Genomic DNA, 12,322 nt, shown 5'->3' with positions numbered 1-12,322 from the left:
CTTTCTTTCTCTTAAATGATTCCAGGTATTTTTGCCTCTGGTGGTCCATTCCAAATGTTGATTACTCTTTGATGGAAGAAGAATTTCTTGATATCAGTCTTACGTTACTTTTCACTACTTTGAACCTGTAGCTCTTTGTTCCACTCCCACATTTTAATTTAAAGTAACATTCCAGGTTAAATTTCTTCATATGCTCAACAGTCTTATATAACTCTCTCTATCAGAGCACCTTGCAGACCTTTCCAAGCTGAATAGCCCATGTTTATTCAGTCTTTCCTCATCGCTCTTGCATTATGCATCAGGTGTTTTCCTAGACTTTGAGGAAGCTCTGGATTGACTGGTGTGTTGAAAAGCTACAGGACATCTGAAGGACATTCTGAATTTAGGGCTCAATTTTAAAATCAAAGTCTGGGTGCATTGGGGGCCGGTGGGGGGGGGGGGCAAAGAAAATCGGGATGTTCTGGAGCGGGTAGGAATCCGGCTCCAACAAGCTGAAGAACACACACGACTCAGGGTCATCTGGGTATGCGAGCCATTCCCGAACCTGGAAGTCCTGTATTAAAGTTCTTGAAATGTGCATGAAAATAATTAATTATGCTGGCAAGCAATTTCATTGCTGCCTCAGCGTGTTTCCCGTGCTGGGTGAAACACGCCATGGTGAGGGAGACGTGTTTCAGCCGGCAGCTATTTGGATATTTAAATGCCTGTTTGACAGATGGGGATAAAAGGTGAGTTATTGCAGCAGGGCACTCAATTCTCTCAGACAAACTTTTGGCTGAGAGATCTTTGTGTTTAGACTGAAAATTCTTGGTTTCCACTCAGAATCATTCTATTTACACACATTTACCAACTTTTCAGACCCCCTCAAACTGACACCATCAGGATGGGGGGGCGATGGCTGCATTCACCAGCACATCCGAGGAGGAGCAACATCACCATCCTCGCCAGGCACGGCGAGCACTTCCGCCACTTGCAGCTCCAAAACACAGTGCTGCGCCACAGGCACCTGCACAAGAGGGTCTACAGACCGAGGATCAGCTTCTTGGACCTCTCTGAGAAGCAGTGCATACAGAGGCTGAGAGTGAGTTGCCAGGTGGTTGCAGACATCTGCAGCCTCCTTCATGCCGAGCTGCTCCCGGCTGGGCCTGGCGACATCTCATTACCCATTGCAGTTAAGGTGACCACTGCCCTCAACTTCTTCACCTCCGGATCATTCCAGGGTGCCACCGGTGACATTGCTGGGGTCTCTCAGTCGTCTGCACACAAGTGCATAAGACAGGTCACCGGTGGCTTGTTTCACAGAGCCTCGCAATATGTCAACTTGCCCATGGACGACCTCAGCCAGACGGAGAGGGCAGTGAGATTCCACTCTGTGGCTGGCTTCCCACATGAATAGAGTGCAATCGATTGCACACATATAGCAATCCGAGCACCTCCACACGAGCCAGGACTGTTCATCAACAGAAAGGGGTATCACTCCATCAACACTCAGCTCATTTGTGACCAACGCAAAAGATTCCTTCACGTGTGCGCCAGATTCCCTGGCAGCTGCCATGATTCCTTCATTCTGAGGGAATCCAACATCCCGCCCCTCTTCCACGCACCGAACACCCTTAAGGGCTGGCTCCTCGGGGACAAGGGATACCCCCTGTACACATGGCTCGTGACACCTTTGAGGAACCCTATCAGCGAGCAACAGCGTCAATACAACGGCAGCCACATTGCCACCAGATCAATAATTGAACATGCGATAGGGCTGCTGAAGATACGATTTTGGTGATTTGTGATGCCTTGGAAGGCCACTTCTAAAGTTTCTGTCAGCCTGTCTAAGGTGGAAGAATGTTATTCACCCTGAGTCCAAACGGCCGTTGTCAGGGCCTGAGTGGACTCATTTGTGAACCTTGCTTGAAGCTCAATGGAGGCTAGCCTTCCCTCCATCGCAGACATTCCCGCACTTACCTGCGACATTATTTCAGACATTCCCGCACTTACCTGCGACACTATCTTAGACATTCCCACAGTTACCTGTGACACTTTCTCAGACATTCACCCAAAAAACCTGTGACACTATCTCAGACATTTCCGTAATTACCTGCCACACTATCTCAGACATTCCCGCACTTACCTGCAACACTGTCTCAGACATTTCCGCAGTTACCTGTGACACTTTCTCAGACATTCCCGCACTTACCTGCAACACTGTCTCAGACATTTCCGCAGTTACCTGAGACACTATCTCAGACATTCCCGCACTTACCTGTGACACTATCTCAGACATTCCCGCACTTACCTGCGACACTATCTCAGACATTCCCGCACTTACCTGTGACACTATCTCAGACATTCCCGCACTTACCTGCGACACTATCTCAGACATTTCCGCAGTTACCTGCGACACAATCTGACAGTTGCTCGCATCCCTGCGATACCATCTCAGAGATTCCCTCCTGTACCTGTGCCACCATTCCACTCATGCAGGATTTGGACTCCTCCACCCTCTGGGCTATTGTGGAGAGTGTGCGTGGCACCTGTTCCAGTATCTCGCAAATGTGCTGCTGTCCCTCGATCATTCTCCTTTTTGAAGGATGGCCCCCGGGGTTCAGCATCTGCGTCCAGCTGAGCAGAGCCTGGAGAGGAGTGCTCCCACCCATGCGGACTCTCCGCAGCTGCCCCTGCTACCAGTGTCTGCTCGTGCTCACTTATGTGTGGTGACTCACCAGATGCCACCCCAACGAACTGACTACTACGATCCACTGAGGTGTGAGTATCTGCGCTGGTGGATGGCTCGCTAAGAAGTGATGGTGTGCCTTCAGAGGCCTGGAGCTTCTCTGAGGAATCGCCCTTTGTTATCATTCCAGTTGTTGAATGGGCTGTAAGAGAACAGAAGACAATATTAAGCATCATCACAGATGTGTCATGTTGTGATGAGCATACTGAGGTGTTCAACATGCCAATCATTGTTAACATCAATTCATGATGTGTGTGATGAATGTTAAAGTTGTGTCACCAGACGTTTGTGGGGTGCCAATCTCGGTCTGCCCGACAGACAGGCACTTGAGGGTGCGGCTAATCTCCAGGGCCTCCTTCACCGCGTCTGTGAGGGCCACTATTTGTGGAGGCTCCCCTCCAGTCCTCGCCCTCTTGCGTGCATTTTGCGCTCTCTTTTCCTAGAAGGGGAGAAAGTACAGACGTGTGAGTGAGTGATGGTGAAGTGGTCAACTGATGAATGCATCGCTTTGGGTGAGGCTGACCGTGAAAGAGGTTCATCAGAGGGTGAGTATCAGACAGTGACATCACATTGGATGAGGATTGGGGTGAGTGGTAGTGGTGGGGCCACAAATGGGGAGGTGAGGAAGTGCTCAGGAAGTGAAGGTAAGTTGAGGTAAGATGAGCCTTAAGTGGGTGTGGGGAGTGAAGCGATGGAGTAGTCTTGGCAGTGCAGAATGATGTGACGGAGGGGGATAGTGATTTGCACCACGGAATGCAGGAGAATCAGTAAGCGTACTCACTTTTTCTGACCTAGTTAGGTCATTGAAACACTTCCTGCACTGGACCCAAGTGCAGGATATGTTGCTCCTGCTCGTAACCTCCTCTGCCACCTCAAACCAGGCCTTCTTGGTGGCAGATGCAGGGTGCTTCCTCCTGTCGACTGGGTAAAATAGTTCCCTCCTCCTCCTCACCCCGGCCAGTAGCAGTTGAAGTGAGTCACCGCTAAATCTTGGAGCAGCCATGCCCCTGTGCTGCTCCATTGGGTCTTCTTGCTCTTTGCTCCAGCAAAATCCATTGGAGCAATGGCCCTTTAAATCCAGACGCTCCAGCTGACAGCCTGTCATGTGTGTGCGCAGTCCGCCCACTGCGCAGCTTTCGGACGGCAAACCCGAAAACAAGATTAATGACCACCAATTAAGTCGCAATCACGTGGGGAACAGTAGGTTTTTGTTAGTCGGGTTTGCTGCGCACCCATTGACCCTCCCACTGCCATCCCGCTGCCCTTTTATAATTGAGCCCCTAATGTCTGTGTTTATTCTCAGGGTTCAGAACAGAAACTGCAGACACGTACAGACGAATTGAGCCAGAGAGATGAAGCAATAGCTAAGCTTCGGAAGGATAAGCTGCAATTGGAGAAACTCATCCAGGTGAGCTCTTTGGGCACTTTTATGCAGACTTTCTCCACGTGGCGAACCAGTTAGGTTAACTTAGAGTTCACAGTCTACCCTTTTTATCTTTGCATACTTACAGCTACCTTGGCAATTGAAAAGTATGCTTCCTTTAAAATTCCTCAATATATTTTTGGCAGTGAATATGTACCTTTTGATGTGTTGGAAAGCATTTTAGTTTTATGATTATATCAGATTCCAGTCCTAACGACTATAAATTAAACCGCTTCTCTTTAAAAGTAGAACCTTTCAGCAAATAAAATTAAAGGGCATCTGTAATATCTCCCAGTTCCCTGTGGTGACCGTAGCACTATTGTTTAATGGCAATGGACCGTAAAGACCTGGATGACATCAATTTCAGGCATGGTCCATTCAGCTCACAATGCAGCTTTCAGCCATATTCAGATGGTACTCCATCATATCACTGCAGTCAGGAAGTCTGGTACCATAGCGCAAGATAATATAGGTTGTAATAGAGATCTGTCTCGAGTCAGATTTATTGCAACTTCCGTCTCAATTCTCAATGAGTTATTGGTGTAAATGTAGTGTTCCATGCTAACCTGGATTGTTGCATGAACTCAACCGCCTGTCGAGTTTTTTGTCGGTGCCCAGGGAGCCGGTTCCCAGTTGCCGCGGTGTAGCTGCATCAAGCGTTGCCTTCCTTGGTGTGACTTAGTTGCGGCATTGAGATGAACCATATTTCACAGGGGGTTGGTTGGATTCAAGTGTGTCTCTGATTTCCCTCAGAGGAAGAGATGCCTAGATGTAGGGCCAAAATGGAGATTAATATCCATTAAAAATATTCACCAAAAATCTCAGGGATGGAGGGAAAGTTGGAAGACCAAGTCACTCTTGTGTGACTCCCATTGGATGGTGCGGAGGCACTCCCAAAAGGGAATTTTAGAGAAAAACAGAAATGACTTGCCAAAATTAACTGGATTGATTTAATCAGACTAGTTGTTCCTAAATGTTCTTGGAACGGATGAGGTGGACTTTCGGTGTAAGTTGGGCAGGAGTGTTGTGGTAGATATTAGAACATTGGGCTGGACCCGGATACTCTGATCGCAGCCCAGCCAGCCAATTTCTGATGGAGCCTGAGGTGGGCAGAGCCTCTGCCTGCCCCTAACGTGGTCTGTGATAACGGAGGAATTTCCTTGAATCCAACCTCCCTACCACTCAGTTACCAGGGTGCCACAATTTTTTCCCTCTCCCAGTGGGTGCCCAATGTGCACTCAATCTGGCATGGGTGCACACCGATAGCATGCAAATAGGCTGATTACTAGGAATTGAGAGAGTGGGGATCTGATTAATGGGAATTGAGAGAGTGGGGATCTGATTAATGGGAATTGAGAGAGTGGGGATCTGATTAATGGGAATTGAGAGAGTGGGGATCTGATTAATGGGAATTGAGAGAGTGGGGATCTGATTAATGGGAATTGAGAGAGTGGGGATCTGATTAATGGGAATTGAGAGAGTGGGGATCTGATTAATTGGGAATTGAGAGAGTGGGGATCTGATTAATAGGAATTGATAAGTGGGGATCTGATTAATGGGAATTGAGAGAGTGGGGATCTGATTAATGGGAATTGAGAGAGTGGGGATCTGATTAATAGGAATTGATAAGTGGGGATCTGATTAATGGGAATTGAGAGAGTGGGGATCTGATTAATGGGAATTGAGAGAGTGGGGATCTGATAAACAGGAACTTGGAGGGCAGGGATCTAATAAATGGGAATTGGAAAATGGGAATGTGAGTAAATGGAGCCAGGAGAGTTTGAAGTGTGAGATCAGGCACTGGTGGAAAAAGCAATGGTATTAATAAAGAAAAGAAAGAACTTGCATTTATATAGCAACTTTCATGACCTCAGGACGTCCCAAAGCGCTTCACATCCAATGAAGTATTTGTGAAGTATAACGTAGAAACATGGCAGCCAATTTGTGCATGTCAATTAATGATGGCAATAAAAGCCTTTCCTGAAGTTGATTAGTGTTGGAAGTAGCAAGTTACAATGTAAAAAGAAACTTAAACTAAACTTTGAAAAAATGCCCAGAGTGCATGAATTTGATTCCATTGAGGCTGGAAGTCAGAGCAGAGAGAGCAAGCTATTCTCATCACAGAAACACACAAAGAGGAATGAGAATAGGTGATGAGAAAAGTAGATCTGGTCGAGTAATCAGCAAGGCACCAGGGCAGAGTTGGTTTGAGCTGAGCAGGACTGAGATGCTGGGTCGGGCACAAGAGGATCTGAGTCGTCAGGACATTGGCATATAGCAGTGTTCGGAAAGGAGATTCAGGCAGGGCAGAGTGGAAAGGTTAAGCGGCCATGCAGGAGAAAAAATGATTTTATAAAAGGGAAAATGTACAAAATAATTGAAAAAAAATCTAAAAATAAAATGTGTTTACCTCACATACCTTTGCATGGATCTGATTGATCTATATTGTCATATGCTTAGCACGATCAATTTTCAGATGCGATTGGTCCTTAGTCTGCAGTGTCACATTTTTGACACAATATTACAAACACAAAATCTTTAATAAGATAGATAGTGAGATAGTCTGAATAAATCCAGCGTAAGCAGTGACCAGTTCAAATGCTATACTTTCTTTCAGGTTTTTGTTATACAACGTAATTGCAAATTCTCCTGAAGTTGCTACCCATTTTCTCTTTTCCTTCGAAGATCTATTGGCGACATTCCTCTCTGAAATAAAAGATGGCTTACAGTATATTACCCTCTTGGACTGCAGCCCTGTGTTAGAGATAAGATTTCAGTGAGCTGGGGTCAAACAGGTGGTCTGTATCTTCTGTGTAAGTAGATGGTGTTCCATCATTAAACAATGTGGTATCTTTCCAAGATTGGAGCCATACATTTTTAAAATCTTGCCAGAAGAATATTACCTACACTCCTACTTAACCACTGAGATACCATAATTTATTATATTTTTATTGGATTTTAGGCATAGAGGGACAGCGAGTGAGAAAGAAGAAAGATATGGGAGTGGTGAATGAACAAGTAATAAGACACTGAGCAATAGTGAGGGGCCAAGGATACAGTGGGACAGTGAAGGAGAGGGGTTTTGAGATACTGGACAACAATAAGGGAGCGAGGGGAGAGAAACAAAGTACAATGAGGAATAAGGGGAAAGAGACTGTGAGGGAGTGGAGAGACATAGAGAAACACAGTGACTAGGGAAGAGAGACCTGGTCAACAATGAGGGAGAGGAGAGAAACATAAACGGGGATAGTGAAAGAGAGAGACAGAGGGGGACTGCAAGAGAAGAGGGACAGAGAGAGAAACAGTGAAGGAGAGGGGGCAGAGGAATTAGGGGAACTGTGGGACTAGGGGAGCAGAGAGATAGGGGAGTGAGAAACACACAACAGTAGCGAAGGGAGAGAGAAACACAGAGACTGAGCAAGAGGGGTAGAGACACAGAAGGGACAATGAGGGAGAGAGGGAAAGGCAAGGGGACAGAGGAGCAAAAGACAATCTGGGAATAAAGAAAAGAAAACGAAGACGAGGGTTGGGAGGAGAGAGAGATATTGAGAGAGACTGTGAAGTAAGGGAGATAAGCCTGCAGAGAATGAGAAAAAGACAGAAAAGGAAGGAAATGCATTGACCAACATCATTTCATCCTCCCTTTTTGAAGTACACTATTTTTTCCACTCTCTTTAATACCCCAATTTATACAGCATTAACAGATATGTTTGTGTAGATGTGGTTTTAGAATATCTCACTCACTTCCCTTCACTTGTCTGCTTGTATGGTTGGTTGAGAGCCTTGTCCCACAGTATCTATATGGGTGATGACTAGAGATCAGTGATCCATATGGTGATTTCATTTGTGCATCACCTGGGTGAAACCAAGTGGTTCTCACCTGTAATGTAATCAGACCTCTTGATCTTGAGGGTCTCATTGCAAAACAGAGTTGTTTAGAAGTTTTTTTTTTAAAGTACTACTTGAGACAGTCAAGTGGCTACAGCACTGGAGTGCAAGGCTCCCAGGTTTGAATCCCAGCCTTGCCATTCAAGTCTTGAACAGAAATTTCCACAGTTTTTTTTTCTCAACACCCTGTGAAAAGGAAACTAAACTGAAATTTGGGACAGAACATGGCCAGAGGCAAAACAAAGTCTATTTCCGCCCCAGCTAGATGTCTTTATTATGACTTCAGAAGAATATAACTTTATGCACCAGTGTGACATCTTTCCATCATTACAGCATTTCTAAAAGAGATTGTGTCAGCTCTGGCTCAATGAGTAGCACTCTTGCCTCTGAGTTAGAAGGTTGTGGGTTTAAGTCTTACTCCAGGGGGTAAATTTCAACATTAAGCCAGGAAGAGAGCAGGATGGGGGGGATTTCCAGACGGGAAACCAGATTGGCAGGCAGTCAGTCAGACGGGAGAGCAGGCAGGGAGTGAATGCCAGCAGGTAAGTCTTAGATCGTTGGGGGGTGTGGGGTTCGGTCATCGGGAGGGGGGTCAGGTATGGGGGTCGGTGGTCATCGGGGGAGTTATCGTGGTCGGTTATTAGTGGCTCATTCATGGGAGGTCAGACATCGAGGGGGAGTCAGTCATCGTGGGGTCAGAGCTCATGGCGGGGGGGTCAGAGCTTGTGGGGGGTGGAGCTCATGGAGGGGGTGGGAGGGGTTACAGATTGTGGGGGGTGTCAGACATGGGTGGGGATTGGCCGATCGCATGTATGGGATTGTGGCAAGTAGGCTTGTTGGGCCTGGAGGAAACACTTCTGCTCCTCCTGGCCCACAAGCCGTGCAACAAAGACACTTATCAGTTGATCCTGACCTTCTCGCCTCATCTTACGTGGCACGAATCAGAAGGCCCGGGAATCCCGGCCACCAGGAGTTAAAAATAAAAAACCTGTTAAAATGGAGGCCCACAACCTCCTTAAGAGATTTTACTGACCGACCCGCCTCCTGACAGTGGGTTAGTCACCGCCGCTCCGTTAAACCGGAAGTGGGTGGGTTGGAGGCGGGTTGGAGTTGGGTTTTACATTTTTACAATTTTTACCTTCCCACCCACCCCCAACCCACCCGTTCTTGGAGTTAAAATTTACCCCCAGATGCTTGAGCACATAATCTAGACTGACATGACAATGCAGTACTGAGGGAGTGCTGCACTATCATACGTGCTGTCTTTCGGATGAGACATTAATCCGAGGCCTTCTACCCTCTTAGGTCTCATAAAAGATCCCATGGCACTATTTTGAAGAAGAGCAGAGGAGTCCTCCCAGGCCTCCTGGCCAATATTTATCCCTCAACCAACATCACTAAAACAGATTATCTGGTCATTATCACATTTCTGTTTGTGGGATCTTACTGTGCGCGAATTGGCTGCCGCATTTCCTACAATACAACAGTGACTACACTTCAAAAGTACTTAATTGGTTGTGAAGCGCTTTCATATAGTGTCTTGTCCCTGAAGTTGTGTAAGGCGCTATATAAATGCAAGTCTTTCTCTCTTTTACCAATTTGCATCAAATTATAAATAGTTTTGTACAGTGGGTCTGTAGCCATTAGGAGCCGGGTTGAGGCTACCTGAGCTCAGTTCATGTAAAATTCTTCAGCAGAGAGGAGGCTTTCATCCTATTAGTCTGAACCAGATTCAAACACAAAGCTTAGAAATGAGATGATACTGTGCTAACCCCATTGTACTATCCAGTCCCTTGTATTGGCACATGTCACTCTGCTTTTTAAGAAAGGAGAGAGAGGGAAACCAGGGAATTATAGACCAGTTAGCCTAACATCTGTTGTGGGGAAAATTATGGAGTCTATAATTAAGGATAGGGTGACTGAACACCTCAAGAATTTTCAGTTAATCAGGGAGAGCCAGCATGGATTTGTGAAAGGTAGGTTGTGCCTGACAAACCTGATTGAATTTTTTGAAGAGGTGACTAAAGTAGTGGACAGGGGAATGTCAATGGATGTTATTTATATGGACTTCCAGAAGGCATTTGATAAAGTCCCACATAAGAGACTGTTAGCTAAGTTAGAAGCCCATGGAATCGAGGGAAAAGTACGGAATTAGTTAAGAAGTTGGCTGAGCGAAAGGCGACAGAGAGTAGGGTTAATGGGTAGGTACTCACATTGGCAGGATGTGACTAGTGGAGTCCCGCAAGGATCTGTCTTGGGGCCTCAATTATTCACAATATTTATTAACGACTTAGATGAAGGTATAGAAAGTCTCATATCTGAGTTTGCCGATGACACAAAGATTGGTGGCATTGTAAGCAGTGTAGATGAAAACATAAAATTACAAAGCGATATTGATAGATTAGGTGAATGGGCAAAACTGTGGCAAATGGAATTCAATGTAGACAAATGTGAGGTCATCCACTTTGGATCAAAAAAGGATAGAACAGGGTACCTTCTAAATGGTAAAAAGTTAAAAGCAGTGGATGTCCAAAAGGACCTAGGGGTTCAGGTACATAGATCATTGAAGTGTCATGAACAGGTGCAGAAAATAATCAATAAGGCTAATGGAATGCTGGCCTTTATATCTAGAGGACTGGAGTACAAGGGGGCAGAAGTTATGCTGCAGCTATACAAAACCCTGGTTAGACCGCACCTGGAGTACTGTGAGCAGTTCTGGGCACCGCACCTTCGGAAGGACATATTGGCCTTGGAGGGAGTGTAGCGTAGGTTTACTAGAATGATACCCGGACTTCAAGGGTTAAGTTATGAGGAGAGATTACACAAACTGGTGTTGTATTCTCTGGAGTTTCGAAGGTTAAGGGGTCATCTGATCGAAGTTTATAAGATATTAAGGGGAACAGATAGGGTGGATAGAGAGAAACTATTTCCGCTGGTTGGGGATTCTAGGAGTAGGGGGCACAGTCTAAAAATTAGAGCCAGACCTTTCAGGAGCGAGATTAGAAAACATTTCTACACACAAAGGGTGATAGAAGTTTGGAACTCTCTTCCGCAAACGGCAATTGATACTAGCTCAATTGCTAAATTAAAACTGAGATAGATAGCTTTTTGGCAACCAAAGGTATTAAGGGATATGGGCCAAAGGCAGGTATATGGAGTTAGATCACAGATCAGCCATGATCTTATCAAATGGCGGAGCAGGCACGAGGGGCTGAATGGCCTACTCCTGTTCCTATGTTCCTATGTTCCTATAATTTCAGTTGTGTACCCTTGCCTCTGATTCCATCCCTCATTCTGAACTGCTCACTTAGGCTGCACCAGTTGATGGATAACCTTTGTGACCTGTTTAACCAAGAATTAAGCTTCAAACCCTTACATCCTAGTCATCACCGAGTCCATTTACTTCCATCTCTGCAGCACTGCCTACTTCCACTGCCACCCCACTCTGATCATTGCCCAAACATTATTCTATGTTCAACCCAGATTTGATTTCCCCAATTCCACCCACACCACCGCCCCCCATCACCTGCCTCCCAACTCCATCCTCCAGAAACTCCAAATTATCCAAAGTTCTGCGGTCTGCATCGTGCCCTGTACTAAGTCCTGCTTGCCAATCTCTACAATCCTTACTGACCTACAGTAGCTCCCAATCCCCAATGCAATGATTTCAGAATCCTCGTCCTTACCTACGGATCTCTACCGTACCTCTGTGACCTGTTCCAGATTTATGTCCCATTTTGTGCCCTATGGTTCTCCAACTCTGGCCTGCTGTGTAGGCCCCGCCCTCTGCACCACTATCGGTGGTAGAGTATTTCGCTGTCTTGGCCATACTGTCTGTAACTCCTTCCCTAACCCTCTCCACCTCACTTTTCTTTCCCACTTCTTCTCAAATCTTATCTGTTTGGCTGTACCTTTTGGTTACTTCTCCTAACTCCCTCACTTCTACTTTGTTTTGCTCTTTTGTGAAAAATGTTAGGCCATTTTCTAAGCTAAAGACACTATATGAAAGCATTGTATTGTTGACTATGTTAACTGTTTCCTCACATCAATGGGGCACAATAACTCCTCCAACTCACCTCAACTTCCTCTGGTACTTACAGTTTACATAAAAATATTGCATAGCCTTAGCTAGGTTTGAATCTAGGTACTGGGCATGAATTACCACTCCCCCCACCACCACCTCTGGACCAGAAAGGGAGAGTATCAGCCAGGGTCCCCACCCGCCTCCCCAATCGTTATTAAGTGACCTCTAGAAAGTGCACCTGTGTGGACATCAGTTGATA

At 46.0% G+C, this 12,322-nt stretch overlaps 1 protein-coding gene across 3 annotated transcripts in view; it reads left to right on the top strand.

Moving 5' to 3' along the window:
* Window positions 1–12,322, top strand: part of LOC137341248 (putative uncharacterized protein MYH16) — a 314,830-nt gene that overhangs the window by 130,562 nt on the left and 171,946 nt on the right. For 2 of the 3 annotated variants that reach the window (XM_068004334.1, XM_068004335.1), the window contains one exon: window positions 4,032–4,136. The exons of the other annotated variant lie outside the window; for it this stretch is intronic. In XM_068004334.1, coding sequence (XP_067860435.1) covers window positions 4,032–4,136 — 105 coding nt within the window. The remainder of the gene's footprint in view (window positions 1–4,031; window positions 4,137–12,322) is intronic. 3 annotated transcript variants of the gene reach the window in all.

This window comes from Heptranchias perlo, chromosome 23 (assembly GCF_035084215.1).
Source record: "Heptranchias perlo isolate sHepPer1 chromosome 23, sHepPer1.hap1, whole genome shotgun sequence".
NCBI classification, from domain to species: Eukaryota; Metazoa; Chordata; class Chondrichthyes; order Hexanchiformes; family Hexanchidae; genus Heptranchias; species Heptranchias perlo.
This window is presented reverse-complemented; position numbering and strand designations above follow the sequence as displayed.